This window comes from Lepidochelys olivacea (assembly GCF_965140295.1).
Source record: "Lepidochelys olivacea isolate rLepOli2 genome assembly, chromosome: 24".
NCBI lineage: Eukaryota > Metazoa > Chordata > Testudines > Cheloniidae > Lepidochelys > Lepidochelys olivacea.
In genome coordinates this window covers 14,126,865-14,148,789 of record NC_140434.1, presented here as the reverse complement: position 1 = coordinate 14,148,789, position 21,925 = coordinate 14,126,865, and the positions used below count along the sequence as shown (strand labels likewise).

At 53.9% G+C, this 21,925-nt stretch overlaps 1 protein-coding gene across 1 annotated transcript; it reads right to left on the bottom strand.

The window, feature by feature from the left end:
• Positions 1-7,475: 7,475 nt before the first annotated feature.
• On the bottom strand, positions 7,476-17,095 carry LOC311512807 (sushi, nidogen and EGF-like domain-containing protein 1). The gene is made up of 8 exons (XM_084614168.1): positions 17,031-17,095; positions 15,509-15,608; positions 15,365-15,400; positions 11,701-11,831; positions 9,600-9,881; positions 8,859-8,996; positions 7,751-7,923; positions 7,476-7,598 (listed from the first exon to the last, which is right to left on the bottom strand). The coding sequence occupies exons 2-8, from the start codon at positions 15,543-15,545 to the stop codon at positions 7,595-7,597; spliced, it is 801 nt and encodes a 266-aa protein (XP_084470294.1). The 5' UTR covers positions 15,546-15,608; positions 17,031-17,095; the 3' UTR covers positions 7,476-7,594.
• Positions 17,096-21,925: the final 4,830 nt, after the last annotated feature.

The window sequence follows — 21,925 nt, the reverse complement described above, 5'->3', positions numbered from 1 at the left end:
TATCCTGTGACAGAGATAGGGATAGAACCCAGGAGTCCTGGCTCCCAGCCCCCTGACCTAAGCACTAGACCCCCCTCTCCCCGAGTCAGGGACAGAACCCAGAAGTCCTAGCTTCCAGTGCCCCCTGCTCTGACCCACTAGACCCCACTCCCCTCTTAGAGCCAGGGATAGAACCCAGGAGTCCTGGCTCTGTTTCGGAGCCCAGATATGTTTAACAGCTGATCATCTCTAAGGAAGGCATCTCAGCGCCCCATTGTGCCATGGCAGGTCGCCCAGATTGTGATGGGGATGGTGCAGACAGGTCTCTGAGAAGTGCTGATGCCTTTCCTGACCTACTGGAGTCTGAATGTGGAGATTTCTCTGCAGTGGATCGGTACGCAGGTATGTGCCATGGGCAACCTCTGAGGTCTCTGGCACCCCTAGAAGGGAAAAGGTCCCATGCCCCATTCCCCACCCCTCTGAGCCAGTGAGTCCTGGACCTGGGGCTGGATCAGAGCTGGCACCCCCTAGTGGTGTAATCTGTCTCTTGTACCCTACAGTACATTGCTTCTGGATCCCTCAGCATGGTGACTGTCAGGACCCCCATCTCTCACTGGTGAGGCAGGCTGGAGTTTGTGGGGGCTGGTGTGGGGCGGCTGGCCAGCCAGAGAGGGAGCTGGGCAGTGTACAAGAGGAGCTGTTGCTGAGTTTTGCACAGCTGCCTGGTGGTGTTTTTCTGCAAATTGATTTATGGCTGTTTGCACTTAACCATAAACTTTTATCTTAAACAAATAGTTGTCTGGCTTCCATGCTGATGAAAGTCCTGGCAGGTGTGAAGGGCCTCCGGGGTGGCTAGAAGTGCTCCAGGTGTAGATGCCACAAGTCCTCTTTTTCTTTTTGCGGATACAGACTAACACGGCTGCTACTCTGAAACCTTTATTTCTTATATAGGTACCTGGCTCCAACTACCAGCCCCCACTTCCTTCCCAGATCTGGGGCTAGAACCAGGTGTTCTGACTCCCAGCCGAAGTGGGCATCTGATGGAGGTCTATACACTCATGTGTGGTGTGGAGAGGGAAGTGTTATTTATCCATTAATGTAAAACAAGAACTAGGGGTCACCCGATGACATTAATAGGCAGCAGCTTTAAAGCGAACAAAAGGAAGTATTTCTTCACACAATGAGCATGTAACAGTGCAGGACTCACCCCTGCAGCGCCTCCTGCTGGTCTCTCAGGGAATTAGCTCTTCCAGCCTCCAGAGCGCCCTCTGCAGGCCAGTGTCCAGCTTGCCACTGGCCCCCATGTCCCTCCCAGACCTCAGGGCCCCTTTTACCCAGGGTGCTGCCCCCTGGCAGTACCCCCACAGTCTCTGGGTCTCCCCTCCCCAGGGAACCCCCACCCACTATCCCCACCTTGCCTGAGTCTTTGGCTACTGCCTGTCACCATTGAGCCCCCGCACACTGGGGCAGACTGCAGTGTATAAGCCAATCATCACAGGCAAGGGGGGTTTGGACCTGCTGCCTCTGGCTGCCCCCTGCAACCCCAGTACCTATCTTAGGCCTCCCAGCTCCTCTGGCCTTCCCCAGCCCTGCTTCACCTCAGATACCCAGATACATTCCCCAGCAGCCAAGCCCTTCTCCCTCTAAAGGCAAAGAGAGACTCTCTCTGCTCCTGGCCCATTGCCCTCTTATAAGGGCCAGCTGAGCCCTGATTGGGGCACGGCCACAGCTGAGCCTGCTTCCCCCAGCCAGCCCGGGAACTGCTTGCTCCCAGCGCAGCAAGTCCGAGTGCTTTAGAGCGCTAGTGTAGACAGGCTCCGAGCACTGGGCCCCTCGTGGAGGCGGATTACCAGGAGCGCTGGGAGAGCTCCCGCCCGGCGCTCGCGCGCGACTACTTCAAAGCATTGCCTCGGGAGCGTTCCCATGACAGCACTTTGAAGTTTCCAGTGTAGCCAGGCCCTTTGCAATTTTCAGCTTTTAGCAAGCTGGGCAAAAATGCTGTCCCACCACACGTGATTTCAGCTCTAATTTAACCAGAAGTACTTGTGGCACCTTAGAGACAAACAAATTTGACTAATAAATGCCATAAGTACGTCTCATTCTTTTTTCTGATACGGACTAACATGACTACCACTCTGAAACAGCTCTCATTTAAGCACTTAAAATAAGAAAAAGCTTCTAATAGAGCCGACTTAGCTTTATTTTTTAACAGCTGGGAGTAAGAAGCTAAACCAGACTGGGGACCCTCAGGCAGAGTCTACACCTCCTGGCGGGACCAGGACCCTGTCCCAACTACAACTTTCACAGGGCTCTGGCATTCGAGCGCCTAGCTTAGGGAGTTCCTTTCTGCTGAGGGTGACCCCCTCATTTGGGACAATTCTGCTCTCCTTTATTCATACAATAAAGACAACAACATTGATAACAGCATTTCACTCCCCCTGCATTCAGTACTAAAGTGATTTGTAACCAACACCAGCCAAAGTCGATCACTTTGAGCAACGCCGCTCTGTCTGCTGGATACCTACGCAGAGTAGGTGTGTTCATGTAGATACAGTTTGCTCCTGAAGTCTTTCCCCCTCCCAGCTAGCTGTCAGGGGAGAGCTCATTCAGACCCTGCTTACATAACTCTATGGACTCTGGCTGCTAGGCCATACAGCCCCGCCCCGCAGGGCAACTCTACTGACTCTGGCGACTTGACTTCACTGCTCTGTGAAGTCAGGATAACTCTATGGACTCTGGCCACTAGGCCTCACTGCCCTGAGAGCCTGGAGTATTTCTATTGACTGTGGCTGCTAGGCCACATTGCCCTGCGAACTAGGGTAACTCTATGGACTCTGGCCGCTAGGTCTCACTGCCTAGCGAGCCCGGAGTAGCTCCATTGACATTGGCCACTAGGCCTCGCTGCCCTAGGGTAATTCTATGGATTCTGGATGTTAGGTCTTGCTGCCCTGTGGAGAAGGGCTACTCCACTGACTTGGGCCATGAGGCCCTACGGACAGGGTTGCCAGGTGTCCAGTTTTTGACCGGAATGCCCAGTGGAAAAGGATCCTGATGGCTCCAGACAGCACCACTGACCGGGCCGTTAAAAGTCTGGTTGGCAGGCAGGAAACCTGCCTTAGCCCTGCTGCGCCACCAACGGGGAGTCGCCTGAGGTAAGCACCACCCGGCTGGAGCCTGCACCCTGAGCCCCCTCCTGTACCCCAACCCTCTGCCCCCGGTCTGCACCCCCTCCTGGACCCCAACTCCTTCCCAGACACTGCTCCCCCACCTGCACCCCTACCCCAGCCCTGAGCCCCCTTCTGTACCCAAACTCCCTCTTGGAGCCTGCACCCCAACCCCTGAGCCCTCTCCCGCACTCCACATGCCATGGCCTCAGCCCAGAGCATCCTCCTGCGTCCCAAACCCCTCATTCCCGGCCCCACCCTAGAGCCCACACCCCCAGCTGGAACCCTCACCCCCTCCTGCCCCCAACCCCCTGCCCCAGCCCAGAGCCCTCTCCTTGCACCCTGAAACCCTCATTTCTGGCCCAACCCTGCAGCCCGCAACCCTATCCAGAGCCCTCACCCCCTCCCACACACCAACCCCCTGCCCCAGCCCAGTGAAAGTGAGTGAGGTTGGGGGAGAGCAAGCAACTGAGGGAGTGGGACTGGAGTGAGTCAGGGTGGGGCCTAGAGAAGGGGCAGGGCAGGGACCGGACCTCAGGGAAGGGGCAGGGCAGGGGGCAGGGCAAGGGTGTTCAGTTTTGTGCAATTAGAAAGTTGGCAACCCTACATTGATTTAGTCCTTAGGTCTCACTGCCTAGAGACAGAGGGCAGCTCGAAGGACAAGGTGAACTCACCCCGCAGTGGACAGGGTCCCCCCACCCTGTCACGGTCGGCAATAAACCTGACCAAGTACCTTTGCTACTAAATGGTTCAAGAATGTTAACATGGTCAAAATCAGAAAGGTTCATTTTGACTTTTTCAGAATGAAATGTTTGGATTTTTTGGTTGGAACCAACTTTCCATTTCAGACTTTCTTTAATTTTATTTAAAAAAGAACAATTCCAAAGCATTAAGAAATGATCAAACTAAGGACTTTTAATTTGGATTTCATCAAAACGAAATGTTTCATTTGACCCAAACCAAAACTTTTTCTTGCTTTTTGTTTCACCCAAAATGTTCGTTTTTGAGCCGACCTGAAATGAATATTATTGTCGTCTTTTGGAAATTGCCAGTGAACCAGAAAAATCCAATATTTGCCCAGCTCTAGTTTTGAACTGCACGGAAATGTTTTCCACAATAGTAGATCTCCTGGTTCCCACCCTAGTGCATCTTCCCCTAGGTCAGGGAAGGGAAAGAGGTAGACGGGGTTGATGGTCCCTTCCACATGCTTTCCTGTCTCTGCTCCTGTCCTTTTCCCATACAAAGCATGTTGCAATGGCTTCCTAACTGCCCATACCCCCACTACCCTCTCCATGCCCTTCCAGGGTGGCATGAGGGGTGAAGCCCAAACCCTCTGACTGCCCCCATGCGGAGGAGGGCAGTGCTCATTGGGAGTGCCCTGAGCATGCTAGCAGCTGGAGCGAGCATTTTCCTCTACATCATGTTGCTGAGCGAGGTGAGTATTGGATATTGTGGGGTCTTGGTGGGCAGACATTCATCTGCTGCATCCTCCATGGAGAACACTCTACCCCAAGCAATGCAGCACCCCTTACCAAGGCCCCCCCACACTTCCTGCAGCACGGCGCCCCCGACCCAGCCTCCATCCTGCTCCCTGCGGCCCAGCTGCCACTAGCCCCATGCTGGGTTTTTGGGGGACAGTATTAAATGTGAGAGAAGAGCACCCCCTACTGAGTCCCACCCTGGTCCCTGCAGCAGGGCCCCCCTAGCACAACACAGGTGGAAGCACTTAGACCAGGGGGCGAGTGCCCCCTCCTGGGCCCCCCACATTGCTCCATGGGTGTACAGGGTTATATATTCCTCAGCTTCAAGAGAGTCTTTTTTAAACAGACTCTTCGCTTTCTGGTCCCCTGTGGTCAGAAAATCACAGGCCTTTACGTCAGTTAAAACAGGTTGCAGCTTCCACCTCCCCCAGTACAGGAATCCCCCCCCCCGTGATAAACATCTGGCCAGAGTTTCCCCTTTCACTTGCCACTGAAAGCTGGTGGGTGCTTTGAAGAGTTTGAGCAAGCGCTGAGCAGGTGTTGCTGACAGCAGTAAGGGCGTGAGAATGCGCAGCCCTGCAGCCCCCTGCCACGCACAGGGGTGGGGGCAGCCCCCAGGGATCAGAAGATCTCAGGAGATCCAGCCCCAGCAGTGTTGTAACCTCCCTCTAGGAGCTGAACCAAGCTGCGCTACAGGCTGTTATAGCCAGAGGGGAAATGATTTAGTGGTTAGAGTGGGGAGGGAGCTGGGAGTCAGGACTCCTGGGCTCTCTACCCAGCTCTGGGAGGGGAGTGTGGTTTATAGGGGGTTAGAGTGGGGGCAGGGGGGGGTTTGGAGCCAGGGCTCCTGGGTTCTGTCCCCGGCTCCGGAAGGGGAGTAGGGTCTAACAGTCAGAGCATGAGGAGGGTAGGACTGGGCGTCAGAACTGCTGGGTACCATGACCGTTCAGGGCAGAGACTGAATAGGGGCCCTGGGACTCACGAGTTCTGGGTTCTGTTCCTTGCTGTGTCACTAACTGGGTGTATGACTGAGCACCTGCAGAACAGCGCCCCCTAGCGCCGCACTGGGGCCAGATCTGACTTCGAGGGGAGAGCTCCCCCTCCTGACCCCCCTGGCTCCCTCTCAGTTGTCTTTCAGTGCAGTACACTCTCCCCGCACAGTGTGACCAGATACATGGAAGCTCAGGGGTTATAGCGTGACTCAGCGATTGGTTAGCCAGCTGTCCACCGAGTGTGCCTCTGCCCCCCACATCTGATCCCCTTGCAAATGCCTCTGGCCTCACGACGCCCCCTGTGAGTCCACGGTACGGAAGGGAAACTGAGGCACAGAGGGACTAAGTGGCCCGGCTAAGGGGAGTCTGGAGCAGAGCAGGGGCTGGAATGCCGCTCTCCCAAGAGTGAGCCTAGTGCTCTAACTACTGAGCCTGCCTGCCTCTCTGCCGCCCCTGGCTGAGCTGTGCTCTTGCCAGCATAGCCATCAACTTTCCTTTCTCAGAAGTATGGCTCCTGGGCTGGCACCAGGGCGTTTGCTGGGTTACCGAGGGGGGATGGGTGGGCCCCTGTTCACCTCATCATGGCGTCTGTTTGCTACATGCCGGCAATGATGCAGCATCGCTGCGTAGCCAGCCTGCCAGTGAAATCAAACAGTGGCCAGGAACAGGCCGGCTCCGGGTTCGCTTAGTGCCACGCAGCCTCAGTGAGTGAGTCAGAGGTGTCAAGGTGACACTTAGGCATGAAAAGCCACTGTCAGTGCTCAAAGACACTCGTCTGTCTGTCCCCACAGACACCCCTCTGTCCATCTGTCCCCCCCACCCCCCTGTCCCCATACACACCTCTCTATGTATCTATCTGCCCCTGTAGACACCCCTCTGTCTGTCTATCCTCATACACCCCATCTATCTATCTATCTATCTATCTATCTATCTATCTATCTATCTATCTATCTATCTATCTCCATAAACCTCCATTATCATCTAATCTATCTATCTATCCCCATACACCCCCATCTATCTATCTATCTATCTATCTATCTATCTATCTATCTATCTATCTATCTATCTATCTATCTATCTATCTATCTATCTCCATAAACCTCCACTATCATCTAATCTATCTATCTCCATACACCCCCATCTATCTATCTATCTATCTATCTATCCCCATACACACCTCTCTATGTATCTATCTGCCCCTGTAGACACCCCTCTGTCTGTCTATCCTCATACACCCCATCTATCTATCTATCTATCTATCTATCTATCTCCATAAACCTCCACTATCATCTAATCTATTTATCTATCTATCTATCTATCCCCATACACCCCCATCTATCTATCTATCTATCTATCTATCTATCTATCTATCTATCTATCTATCTATCTATCTATCTATCTATCTATCTATCTATCTATCCCCATACACACCTCTCTATGTATCTATCTGCCCCTGTAGACACCCCTCTGTCTGTCTATCCTCATACACCCCCATCTATCTATCTATCTATCTATCTATCTATCTATCTATCTATCTATCTATCTATCTATCTATCTATCTATCTCCATAAACCTCCACAATCATCTAATCTATCTCCATACAGCCCCATCTATCTATCTATCTATCTATCTATCTATCTATCTATCTATCTATCTATCTATCTATCTATCTATCTATCTATCTATCTAATATCTTGCTTTCAGATTTAGACATCTGGACACTGAGCAGGTTTAATTCTTTCCACTAGGAGGCAGTGCACACACACACACTCTCTCTCTCTCCTGTCCCCAGGCGTGCCCCATCCCGCAGGTGACAGACATCCCAAGCCACAGTTCACAGATGATGCTTTATTGCTACACTACACCCAGGGCTGGCTGCAGGGGGCGCCCTGCCAGTCGGGGCAGCATCCTGGATCCTTCCAGCAGCTGGGACAGGTCGGCCGGCGTCCAGCAGGGCCCCTCTGAGCCAGGCCTGGATTCATCTGGAGAAAGGACACAGGGTTGGCGTGAGCAGGGAGACTGGCTGCAGTGCCCCAGCGGGGATGTGCCTGGAAAGGGGGCTCAGGCAGGGCTGGGGGGCAGAGATCTGAGATTTGCAAACTGGGCGTGTGACTCTAGAGCTGGTGCCACTTACAGCGAACAGTCGCTGCTCTCGGTGGGGACCCCCGTCACCTTGAAATCATCCACCTGGAAGACCCAGCGGCCCTGAACCCCGACGTTGCTCGTCTGCCCAATGTGGAGGATGGCGGCGGTGCGGGAGCCTGGGATGTTGTAGAAGTTTTTGTCATCGCCGCTGTTGAAGCCAGCCTGACACATGGGGAGCAAATGTTAATGCAATAGCCCATCGCAGCACCCCCGACTGCCATGCTGGGGTATTGGGACAGCACTGACAATGAGGGGAGTGAGCCCCCTGCTGAGCCCCCGCCCCGCTCCCTGCAGCACAGCGCCCCCTACTGAGCCCCCGCCCCGCTCCCTGCAGCACAGCGCCCCCTACTGAGTCCGTACCCCTCTCCCTGCAGCACAGCACCCCCTGCTGAGCCCCGGCCCCATTGCCTGCCACACAGCGCCCCCTATTGAGCCTGCACCCCTCTCCCTGCCCACAGCGCCCCCTACTGAGCCCCCGCCCTGCTCCCTGCAGCACAGCGCCCCCTACTAAGCCCCCGTCCCATTCCCTGCAGCACAGCGCCCCCTACTGAGCCCCCGCCCCGCTCCCTGCAGCACAGCGCCCCCTGCTGAGCCCCGGCCCCGTTCCCTGCACCACGGCGCCCCCTACTGAGCCTGCACCCCTCTCCCTGCACCACAGCGCCCCCTACTGAGCTACGGCCCCGCTCTCTGCAGCACAGCACCTCTACTGAGCCCCCGCCCCGCTCCCTGCAGCACAGAGCCCCCTACTGAGCCCCTGCCCCACTCCCTGCAGCACAGAGCCCCCTACTGAGCCCCCACCCCGTTCCCTGCACCACAGCGCTTCCTACTGAGCCCCCATCCCATTCCCTGCAGCACAGCGCCTCCTACTGAGCCCCTGCCCCGTTCCCTGCACCACAGCGCCTCCTACTGAGCCCCGGCCCCGTTCCCTGCAGCACAGTGCCCCCTACTGAGCCCATACCCCTCTCCCTGCAGCACAGAGCCCCCTACTGAGCCCCCACCCCGCTCCCTGCAGCACAGCACCCCCTACTGAGCCCCTGTCCTGGCTCATGCTGCCACCTTGTGCCGTATTTCTGTATGTGCTGTATAAGGGGACTTACCTGGGCAGGAGTGCCCCCTAGCCCGGTGTTGGCGTCTCCGCCACTCGCTGTGCCCGTGGTCCACTGGATTGTGCCATAGTTCAGCATGATGAAGGTGACTTTGCCGTTGTTTGCCAGCAGGGCCTGGAATGTGTTCACCTGCAGCAGAGCGGGAAGGGACCTGGGTGAATCAGTCTGGGAGGTGGGAGGGGAATCCTGCACGGGGACTGTGGGAGGAGAAGGCCAGGTGCCTGGGGGAGGCTGGCCTTGGCCTCCCCATGGGGTACTCCACCCTTGCTGTGCTACGTATAGGCGCCAATGAAACCAATTGGTCGGTAGGTGGAGGATTCGCTGCTCCTTGAAGTCTTGAAACCAGGATTTGAGGACTTCAGTAGCTCAGACACAGGTGAGAGGTTTTTTGCAGGAGTGGGTGGGTGAGATTCTGTGGCCTGCATTGTGCAGGAGGTCGGACTAGAGGATCATAATGGTCCCTTAGTATCTATGAATCTATGGGGAGACCCCTAGTGGTGACCATAGAGTTAAATAGCTGCAGGACCCACAGGTCCCGCAACCCTGCTAGCCAGTCCCCCCGGAGAGCCCCCTAGTGGCGAACATGCGCCGTGCAGCATGGGAGCTTCACAGCAGCAGGAAGCACAGGGTCCTGTCTGGATCCGGCAGCCCAGCTAGCCAGTCTCCCTCCCTGTCTCTCTCCCCTGCCCCTAGGGGCTTGGCGGGGGCCTTGGGGAGTGAGGTGCCACCTACCTTCTGGGAGGTGGAGCCGTAGTAGGCCACACGGTCCCAGGTGGCCACGAAGGCCCACGTGGCAGTGAAGGGGATCGCCGGGAAGTACTGGTTGATGTCTCCGGTGAGGCGGTGCAGCAGCTCGGGGTCCTGGGTCTCCCGGTAATAGACGTCCCCACGCAGGTTGTTGTTCACATCACCCCAGTAGGGGGCCACAAAGGGGCGGCCATCAGCCAAGGGGAAGGGGTCGGGGGTGTACTGGGTGACGGACACGCCGAAGGACACCACACCATTGTTGTTCACCTGTGGGGGTGGGGAGCAGAGTGGGGGATGTAGGAACACAGCAGAGCATGGCTAACACCCTCCTTGCAGCACAGCACCCCCCACTGAGCCCCCACCCCTATCCGTGCAGCACAGCACCCCCTACCGAGTCCCCTGTCCTGCTCCCCGCAGCACAGCGCCCCCTACCGAGTCCCCTGTCCTGCTCACCATAGCACAGCGCCCCCTACTGAGTCCCCTGTCCTGCTTCCTGCAGCACAGCACCCCCTACTGAGTCCCCTGTCCTGCTCCCCGCAGCACAGCGCCCCCTACTGAGTCCCCTGTCCTGCTCACCATAGCACAGCACCCCCTACTGAGTCCCCTGTCCTGCTCACCATAGCACAGCGCCCCCTACTGAGTCCCCTGTCCTGCTCCCTGCAGCACAGCACCCCCTACCGAGTCCCCTGTCCTGCTCACCATAGCACAGCGCCCCCTACTGAGTCCCCTGTCCTGCTCCCTGCAGCACAGCACCCCCTACTGAGTCCCCTGTCCTGCTCACCATAGCACAGCGCCCCCTACTGAGTCCCCTGTCCTGCTCCCTGCAGCACAGCACCCCCTACTGAGTCCCCTGTCCTGCTCACCATAGCACAGCGCCCCCTACCGAGTCCCCTGTCCTGCTCCCTGCAGCACAGCACCCCCTACCGAGTCCCCTGTCCTGCTCACCATAGCACAGCGCCCCCTACTGAGTCCCCTGTTCTGCTCCCTGCAGCACAGCGTCCCCTACTGAGTCCTCTGTCCTGCTCACCATAGCACAGCGCCCCCTACTGAGTCCCCTGTCCTGCTCCCTGCAGCACAGCACCCCCTACTGAGTCCCCTGTCCTGCTCACCATAGCACAGCGCCCCCTACCGAGTCCCCTGTCCTGCTCACCATAGCACAGCGCCCCCTACTGAGTCCCCTGTTCTGCTCCCTGCAGCACAGCGTCCCCTACTGAGTCCCCTGTTCCATTCCTCACAACATGGTGTCCCCTGCTGAGGCTCGCCCACACCCACAATGCCCAGTGGGATGCGAGGCACCTCAGCTGGTGATGGGGACACAGACACAGACATCCACTGAGTCTAAGGTCCATCCTGCCCACCTGCTCTGCCGTCCTGCCTAACCTCGGTCTCAGAACCTCCCCTGGGGATCCCAGCCTCCAGCCCAGCCCTGTGGTTGAGCTAGAGCACAGCTTTCAGATGCCCCATCTCCATGGAAAGACTCTGAAAGATGGAGACCCCACCCTGCCACTGGGGCAGTCATGCCAAGGGTTGGCTGCCCTCCCTCCCGAGGGCAAAGTCACCCCTCGTTTCCAGCCTGGATTTGTCCAGCTTCATCTCCCAGCCATCAGCTCTCACTATGCCTGGGTCTGCTGGGTTCAGGAGCTCTCTGCACTGAGCAATCTCCTCCCCAGGGAGGCGCTGATAGACCAGGATCAAATCCCCTCTTGGGCTTCTCTGGAGAAATTGAGCAGAGCGAGGTACTTATGGCTGTCTGTCTAAATACTGTTGGTACAATAGATAAATAGACAGGCCGTGTCTATGGGGATAGATAGATAGATAGATAGATAGATAGATAGATAGATAGATAAGCAGAAAATTACGCCCTGAGCCCTAGGAATTGGTTACTGGTGGGTACTTACATTGACAGGGTTACAGCTGAGCCCTAGGAACAGGGTAAGAGTGGGTGCCCTAGAGTGTGCATGTGACAGAGAATTTTGTGTGGGAAACAGCATGGATAGATAGATAGCTCTCTGTGGCACCCTACTGCTGGCTGCCTGTGAGCCGTGTGCCTTGGGGTTGGCAGTGGGATCGGCCCTGCTGTACATACATAGAGGGAACGGTGCTCCTTGCCATAGAAGGTGAAGGTCATGGAGATGGGGATCTCCGGTGATGACCCATCATCAGCTTTGGGGTTCTGCCGGTCGCCCTGGGCAGGTCCATAGGGATACAGCAGGGAGTCTGGGGCGGGGAGAACATGCCTTGTGAGAGCCTGGAGCACCTCCTCCCCGTCGGGTCCCATTGGCCCCCGGAGAGCCACCTCCCCCCTCATCCCCAGCCTGATGCCCTTTGGGATCAGCAGTGCCCCCGCATGGTGTCAGGAGCTACTATGGGAGGGCTCCCCGTTGGCCTTTGTATTCAGAGCCATGCTGAAACAAACCAAATCCCTCCAATCTTCACCCTGATCCTCCCCATCCATAACATAGCCCTCCACCCCGATTCTCCAACAACCTCTAATACAGGCCCCTACCCTGATCTTCCCCCCTCACCCCATCCCTAACATAGACCTTGACCCGATCCTCCATCCACCACTAATACGGGCCCCTACCCTGATCCTCCCACCTCCCCTCACCCCTAACATAGCACCACCCCAATTCTCCACCCATCCCTAATACAGGACCCTACCCAAATCCCTGCTCCTAACACAGCCCTCCATCCCGATTCTCCACCCCAACCCTAATACAGGCCTCTGTTGGACCATATTAAAGAAGTTCTGTATTAAAATCACAAATGAGTTTGATTCCCCATAGTTTAAATTCCAGGGTATTACTAATTAAGAGGTCTCTTGGTTTTTGGTACTGTTTCTCTCCCTCTATGTGTGAAACTTGCAAGCTGCTAATTATGTTAGTACATTCTAAGACAGAGTCTGTTCTCAAAGCAATTCTTTGTAACAACAACTACTCACACAGAGAGAGAGACTCAAAGCAATACTTTGTAACAATAGAAACAGCACCCAGAGACTCCCCACCCTTTTGTTGTATTAACAATTGTGATTAAAATAGAGATAGAGGATGTATGTGGATGGATGCTTGGTGTGGATAATAACTGAATGATCAGGGAGGTGCCAGCCTAAGAATCCAGTGTCCATCGGCTGAAGAAGGCGTCAAGTGGAAATAACAAGAGGACCCCCGGAGGGTAGACTGCAACCCACCCAACAGCCTCAAGAATGGGAGAACCAAAGAAGAAGATAACATCTGGCAGCATGGAGCCGTCAGGAATGTGCCATCTGCTGATTGATTCAGCAACAGCATGATGAAGCAATTCCCATAGACTGGCCTAGGAATAAATTCCTATAAAAGTAGACTCTAGAAAGTGAGAACTTTGGGGGTCTGATTCTGCAAACCAACTTCCAGGAGCATCAGACGAGCATCTGACAAGGCCCTGCTCCCTCCTCATGTCCAGGCCACCTGGCCAGTGGCTTGGCATGAGCAACTCTAAGGCTGGTAACTATGATAACAACCTTGCAGAACCTGTGTGTGTGTGTATGAATGAATGTGTGAATAAATATGAGATTGAATGGAATGTTATAACTAACTGCTTACTATGATTCTTTCTGTATTCACAATAAATGTGGTATTTTGCCTTTTCCTCTTTAATAAGATCCTGCTGGTTTTTATTTTATTGGTATAACACCTCTACCCCAATCCCCACACCAACACAACCCCCACTCTGATTTTCCACCCCCACCTCTAATACAGGTCCCTACCCTGATCCCCACCCCACCGTGATTTCCCACCCCTAACACATTCCCCTATCCCAATTCTCCACCCCACCCCAATACAGCCCCCTACCTTGATTCTCACCTAGGGTTGCCAACTTTCTAATTGCCCAAAATCCAACACCCTTGCCCCACCCTGCCCCTTCTCTGAGGCCCCACCCCCACTCATTCTGTCCCCCCTCCCTCCGTCACTTGCTCTCCCCCATCCTCATTCATTTTCACCGGGCTGGGGCAGGGGGTTGGGGTGCAGGATCCAACCAGGTAGTGCTTACCTCAGGTGGCTCCTGGTTGGTAGCACAGTGGGGTGAGAGGGGTGAGGGCTCCAGCTGGGGATGGAGGCTCCAGGCTGGGGCCAGAAATGAGGGGTTCAGGGTGGGGCTCTGGGCTGGGGCAGAGGGTTGGGGTGTGGGAGGAGGTGAGGACTCTGGGGTCAGGATGAGTATGAGGGGTTTGGGGTGCAGGAAGGGGCTCTGGGCTTGGGTAGGAGGCTCAGGGTGTGGATGGGGGTGTAGGTGCAGCTCTGGAAGGGCGTTTGGGTGTGGGAGGGGGCTCTGACCTGGGGCAGGGGGTTGGGATGCAAGAGCTGGTTTGGGGTGTGGGCTCCGGCCAGGCGGCTCCTGGTCAGTGATGCAGCAGGGCTAAGACAGGCTCCCTACCTGCCATGTCTCCGAGCTGCTCCCAGAAGCAGCCTGCATGCCCAGCTCCTAGGCGTAGGCGTGGCCAGGCGGCTCTGTGCGGTGTGCACTGCCTGTGCCCGCAGACACCGCCCCCACAGCTCCCATTGGCCACAGTTCACAGCCAACGGGAGCTGCGGAGCCAGAGCTGGGGGCACCATGTGGAACTTTCCTGATCTCTGCACCTAGGGGCCGGACATGCCGGCTGCTTCCGGGGAGCTGCGAAGAGCCAGAGCAGGCAGGGAGCCTGCCTTAGCCCCACTGCGCTGCCGACTGGACTTTTAAAGGCCTGGTTAGTGGTGCTGACTGGAGCCGCCAGGGTCCCTTTTTGACTGGGTGTTCTGGTCAAAAACCGGACAACTGGCAGCCCTCCCCCCCTCCCCAACCCTCACATGACTCCCAACTTGAACCCTACCCCGCTTCTCCACCCTTTCCTCATACAGGCCCCTCCCCAATCCTCACCCTGAACCTTCTCATCCCTAACGTAGCCCTCCACCCGATTCCCACCCCAATTCTCCACCCACCGCTAATACAGGCCCCTACCCCTATCCTCACCCTGATCCTCCCCATCCTTAACATAGCCCCCCACCTGATTCTCCCCCCAATTCTCCCCTCATCTCTAATACAGGCCCCTACCCTAATCCCTACCCCTAACACAGACCCCCACCCTGATTCTACCCCCCCCATACCAGCCCCTACCCCAATCCCCCCACCCTGATTCTCCACCCCCACCCCTCATACAGGTCCCTACCCTGATCCACACCCCTCCCTCCCCATCCCTAACATAGCCCTACCCCGATTCTCCACCCCACCCTAATATAGGCCCATACCCCAATTCCCACCCCTAACAAAGCCCCCCACTCTGATGCTCCACCCCAATCCTAATACAGGCCCCTACCCCTATCCTCACCTTCACTCCCCATCCCTAACATAGCCCCCATCCAATCCCCACCCTGATTCTCCACCCCACCCCTAATACAGCCCCCCCCGATTCTCCACCCCCACCCCTAATACAGGCCCTCCACTCTGATTCTCCACCCCCACCCCAATACAGGCCGCTATCCTGATCCTCACCCCTCTCTCCCCATCCCTAACATAGTCCCCGACTCGATTCCTACCCTGATTCTCCACCCACACCTTTAATACAGGCCCCTACCTCGATCCCCACATCATCCGTAATACAGCCCCCCACCCTGAATTCCCACCACTAACACACCCCCTACCCCGATTCTCCACCCCCATTCCTAATACAGGCTCCATCTCCCACCCTGGTCCCAACCTCACCCCTAATATGGGTCCCCCCCATTCCGAGGCATTCTTACCTTCTGCCATCACCACAGGGGCAGGCTGCACCAACCCTAGAGAGGGGAGGGAACAGACTGTCAGCCCCGGAGCAGGACACACTGACACCAGCCCCCCCCGCCTGATGGGCTCCAGACCCAGCGGTGGGCCTGGGCTCCACTCACCCAGCAGCAGCAGCAGGAAAGTGAGGGGGGTTTTCATCTCGGCCAGTCCCTTCGACGGGCAGCCGCTGGGTCGGGATGGGCAAGTGTAACAGCAGCCGGACTGCGGGGCCAGGAGAGGGAGTTAGGGTTAGGGAAGTTAGGGTAGTTAGCCAGTGAATCAACAGGATCTAGTGACATCTCCCCCCCCCCCGCCCCCATACGCACCCCACTGTCTATGTCTGTACAACGTCTATCTAATCTGCCTATCCCTATACACTGCCATCTAATATATAATCTGCCTATATACACAGCCATCTCTCTCTCTCTCCCACCGCACGAGTGTTGTCACCTGTCCAGGATTTCCCAGGATCGTCCCTTTTTTGCTGTGGCTGTCCCGGGAAGTTTATAAGGATGATCAGCAGACACTGCCAGATGGCCAGCTTTCCGGGCTCAGGACTGTCCTGGATTTTGTCCCATTTTTCCCTACCTACACGATGGTAACCTTATCCCCTGCCACACCCATCCATCTGTCAATCACCCCACCCCATCCATATGGCATATAAGCCACCTTCTGCAAATATTAGTCACTTCATTTCTCACCACTGCTGGTTAGCAGTGTCCACAGCACAGCACAAAGACGAGCATAAGGAAATAACACCTCTGAATCCCAACCCCCCTGCTCCAGTCCACTAGGCCCCATTCCTGTCCAAGACCTAGGGAGAGAATCCAGGAGTCCTGACCCCAGCCCCTCTTGCTCTAAATCACTAGACCTCACTCCTCTCCCAGAGTTGGGGATTGAACCCAGGAATCCTGGCTCCCAGCCCACTTTGCTGTAATCATTGCAAGCCTCTTTCTATGGAAATGCTCATAAATAATATCATTTATGAAGTGGGTGCACAGAAACCCAGGTGGGCGAGTGTTTGTGGGTGAGTGCACACGTGGCTGTTCCTCGTTTCTGTCTCTCAGACCTCGCCGAGCCTCACGGTCAAGGCGCTTAATTTGAACTCTGAGAGCTGTGTTCTAATCCCAGTGGTCCCACCAACTCCCTGTGTGACCGTGCCCATGTCACTTAGCCTCTTGTGCCTCAGTTTCCCCGTATGAGAAGTAATAATCTTCCCTGTGTAGATTAGGAGCTTTTCAGGGTGTTGACTGTCTCTTACTTCATGTCTGCGCAGCGCCTGGCACAACAGGGGCCTTGATTATGGTCGGGTCTGTGCAGCGCCTGGCACAAGGGGGGCCCTGATCTCAGCCAGGGTCTGTGCACGCCTGGCACAAGGGGGGCCCTGATCTCGGTCGGGGTCTGTGCACGCCTGGCACAAGGGGGGCCCTGATCTCGGTCGGGGTCTGTGCACGCCTGGCACAAGGGGGGCCCTGATCTCAGCCAGGGTCTGTGCACGCCTGGCACAAGGGGGGACCTGATCTCAGTCGGGTCTGGGTAGCAGAGGGCACAATGGGGGCCCTGATCTTGGTTGGGGTCTGGGCAATGGCTGGTACAATTTTGCCCTGATCTCTCACAGATGCTACTGAAATACAAAGCACTCACCAGCTGGGTCCGATCCGTTCAGCGTCTCTGACTTGCCCTGAATGAAACTCTCCAAGCCAGCTGTGTCTCTTTATTTCACCTGGGACAGGGCTGGGAGACAGGAGTGCCCTCCTCCTCCCATGTGTCCCTCCCACCCCATGTGATCCTGGCCAGCGGCACAACTGTTGCTGCTGTGTTTGTATGTGTGTGTTTGGCCTAATGAGAGATTCCAGGGGAGGAGCCCGGAAGCCCAGTGATACTGTGAGGGTGCAACTGAATCAGAGCTAAGGATAAACCTGCAGCCATAAGGCCAGGGAGATGGACACCTGGGAAGACTCCCCTGCCACCCGCCTCTTCTGGCCGAGGCCCTGCCCCTGCTCACTGCTCTCAGGCTCCCTGAGATCCCAGCCAGAGTGGGGAGGCAGGGCCAGATTTCCCTTTAAGTCCTGGGTGTGACGTTGCATTCTGAGCAGCAGTTCTGCAGAAAAGGACCTGGGGATTACAGTGGAAGAGAAGCTGGATATGAGTCATCAGGGTGCCCTTGTTGCCAAGAAGGCTAATGGCATATTGGGCTGTATTAGTAGGAGCATTGCCAGCAGATCGAGGGAAGTGATTATTCCCCTCTATTTGGCCCCGGTGAGGCCACACCTGGAGTATTGCGTCCAGTTTTGGTCCCCCCACTACAGAAGGGATGTGGACAAACTGAAGAGTGTCTAGCAGAGGACAACGAAAATGATTAGGGGGCTGGGGTACATGACTTACGAGGAGAGGGTGAGGGAACTGGGGTTATTTAGTTTGCAGAAGAGAAGAGTTGGGGGGATTTGATAGCAGCCTTCAACTACCTGAAGGGGGGTTTCAAAGAGGATGGAGCTCGGCTGTTTTCAGTGGTGGCAGATGACACAACAAGGAGTAATGGTCTCAAGTTGCAGTGGGGGAGGTCTAGGTTGGATATTAGGAAACACTATTTCACTAGGAGGGTGGTGAAGCACTGGAATGGGTTACCTAGGGAGGGGGTGGAATCTCCATCCTTAGAGGTTTTTAAGGCCCAGCTTGACAAAGCCCTGGCTGGGATGATTTAGTTGGTGTTGGTCCTGCTTTGAGCAGGGGGTTGGACTAGATGACCTCCTGAGGTCTCTTCCAACCCTAATATTCTATGATATGTTTATGGAAATATGCTTATGAGTGTAAATATGACATAACTGAAATATGCTTTGTGCTAGATATGCCATGTAACATATGTTTGCAAAGGTTATGATCTACTAAATATATTCATCCTATTTGTATGCATGTATGATTTTTATATCTAAAGTTATGAGCATTAGCTCTGTGTTTGTATTCGAAGTGTTTACTGTAGGAAACACATAAGGGAGCTTTGGCCAACATATTGTGAAGGGATGATTCAAGTATTGGGAGTACTTAACTAACAGTAGACTTTGGGAGACACCAAGCCACATCTGAACTTTCCTGGGAACCTTCAAACTAACATGTAAACAATGGCATCAGCCTGCAAAAAGCTGAATCATTCATGGACATGTGACTTGCCCAGGTGGCTACAAACTCCATCTTGTTGCTGTGATTTTGCACAGAAGAACAAAGGGGTTTCCGCCCACAAGAGAGAGAGAGAATATAAAAGGCCCTGGAAGCCTCTCCGTTTTGTCTTCAGCTGGCTAAAAAGATAGCCTCTCTACCCCAAAGAGATGCCTGAAAGAAACTGGAACAAAGGACTATAACTACGGGGTGTGAGTGATTGCGGAGGCCATAAACTACCATGTGCCAGGCCATAAACTACAATGTTGGTCTGAAAAGGATTGTTCCTGAGATAACATCTAGTGTGAGAAGTTAGTATTTGTAACTCGATCCTTAGTGTATTAAGTTAGCCTTGTGTGTTTTATTTTATTTTGCTTGGGAACTTACTTTGTTCTGACTGTTATTACTTGAAACCACTTAAATCCTACTTTTTATACTTAATAAAATCACTTTTGCTTATTAATTAATCCAGAGTAAGTAATTAATACCTGAGGGAGCAAACAGCTGTGCATCTCTCTCTATTGGTATTATAGAGGGCGGACAATTTATGAGTTTACCCTGTATAAACCTTATACAGAGTAAAATGGATTTATTCGGGGTTTAGGATCCTAGAAAGACAGAATACTGGGTGCTGGGAAAGTCCCTGTTAACTGAGAAGGCCCTGTTCTAAATGAATCTTAGTTTTTGTGAACTGCAGGGCGGCATGGCCCAACCTCTTGGAAAATATTTACCAATTTTTGACCATCTTCACCTCATTAATCTCTAATCTCTCTGCCCATCTGTCTTCCACAGAGGCACCAATCCGTGGGTGCTCTGGGGCTGGAGAACCCATGGGGAAAAAATTTTGGGTGCTGAGCACCCACCTGCAGCCCCCCTGAATCATCACCTCCTCTTCCCCACAGTGTCTCCTGCCAGTCGGCAGCCCTGCTGCTAACACGGATCAGCTGTTCCACCGTGAGCAGGAGGCGCTGGGGGGAGAGGAGCGAGGGTGGGTCGTGCTCAGGGGAGGGGGCAGAATGGGAGGGGAAGAGGTGGGGTGAGGGCAGAGTCGGGGCAGGAAGGGGCTGGGTGGGGCCTGGGGAAAGGACAAATTGGGATGTGAGCAAATTGGAGAGTCCAGCGGCGGGCAACGGAAATGATTAGGGGGCTGGAGCACATGATTTATGAGGAGAGGGTGAGGGAACTGGGATTATTTAGTTTTCAGAAGAGAAGAGTGAGGGGGGATTTGATAGCAGCCTTTAACTACCTGAAGGGGAGTTCCAAAGAGGATGGAGCTCGGCTGTTCTCAGTGGTGGCAGATGACAGAATGAGGAGCAATGGTCTCAAGTTGCAGTGTGGAGGGGTCTAGATTGGATATTGGGAAAAACTATTTCACTAGGAGGGTGGTGAAGCACTGGAATGGGTTACCTAGGGAGGTGGTGGAATCTCCATCCTTAGAGGTTTTTAAGGCCCGGCTTGACTAAGCCCTGGCTGGGATGATTTAGTTGGGGTTGGTCCTGCTTTGAGCAGAGGATTGGACTAGATGACTCCTGAGGTCCCTTCCAACCCTGATCTTCTATGATTCTATGATTCTATAAGGGGTGGAGTGGGGGCAGGGTCTGGGGCAGAGCAGGGGGTTGAGCACCCCAGCACAGTCGGACCCTACCATCTTCAGCTATTCTATTGCACACATCCCTTTTGTCTGAGCTAATAACTCAAGATTGTCAAAATAACAGGCTCAATTGGAATGATTTAATCTAAGATTATCAATCAGAGATTAGTACAGCACTACACAGAATAAAGAGAGAAATAAGATACATTACAACCCTTTGTTGTCAGACTAAGAACTGGATATGTCTAACATAGTGAATGCCCGTGAAAATGAGGTAGGATCAGAAGAAGCTAACATCGGGAAAGAACAAGTTAAAAATTACTTAGACAAATTAGATGTCTTCAAGTTACCAGGGCCTGATGAAATGCATCCTAGAATACTCAAGGAGTTGACTGTGGAGATATCTGAACCATTAGTGATTCTCTTTGAAAAGTCACGGAAGACGGGAGAGATTCGAGAAGACAGGAAAAGGGCAAATATAGTGCCAATCTATAAAAAGGGAAATAAGGACAACCCAGGGAATTACAGACCAGTCATCTTAACTTCTGTACCCGGAAAGATAATGGAGCAAATAATTAAGCAAATAATTTGCAAACATCTAGAAGATAATAAGGTGATAAATTCTTGGTACGGTTCTGTTCAATATCTTCATCAAGGATTTAGATAATGGCATACAGAGTACACTTATAAAGTTTGTGGACAATATCAAGCTGGGAGGGGTTGCAAGTGCTTTGGAGGATAGGATTAAAATTCAAAATGATCTGGACAAACTGGAGAAATGGTCTGAAGTAAATAGGATGAAATTCAATAGGGACAAGTGCAAAGTACTCCACTTAGGAAGGAACAATCAGTTGCACACATACAAAATGGGAAATGATTACCTTGTACTGTGGAAAGGGATCTGGGGGTCATAGTGGACCACAAGCTAAATATGAGTCAACAGTGTAACGCTGATGCAAAAAAAGCGAACATCGTTCTGGGATGTATTAACAGGAATGTTGTAAGCAAGACACAAGAAGTAATTCTTCTGCTCTACTCTGCGCTGATTAGACCTTAACTGGAGTATTGTGTCCAGGTCTGGGCGCCACATTTCAGGAAGAATGTGGACAAATTGGAAAGAGCCCAGAGAAGAGCCACAAAAATGATTAAACGCTTAGAAAACATGACCTATGCGGGAAGATTGAAAAAATTGGGTTTGTTTAGTCTGGAAAAGAGAAGAGAGAGGGGACATGATGACAGTTTTCAAGTATGTAAAAGGTTGTTACAAGAAGGAGGAAGAAAAATTGTTTTTCTTAACCGCTGAGGAGGGGACAAGAAGCAATGGGCTTAAATTGCAGCCAGGGCGGTTTAGTTTAGACATTAGGAAAAACTTCCTAACTGTCAGGGTGGTTAAGCACTGGAATAAATTGCCTAGGGAGATTGTGGAATCTCCATCCTTGGAGATTTTTAAGAGCAGGTTAGACAAACACCTGTCAGGGATGATCTAGGTAATACTTAGTCCTGCCACGAGTGCAGGGGCCTGGACTAGATGACCTCTTGAGGTCCTTCCAGTCCTATTATTCTATGTGTGTCTCCTGCACCTGGAAGGGACATGCAGTTTTCATTCCCCCAACTAAATTTCCATAGCAGCAGAGGTGCTAATTTTCTGATTTCCTGGGAGGGTGCTTACCCCCGCTCCACCCCTTCCCCCACCCCCACTCCACCCCTTCCCCCAAGACTCCACCCCCTGCATCACCTCTTCCTGCTCCCTCTCTGCCCCCACCCAACCTCTTCCTGGTCCATTTCACCCCTCCTCTTC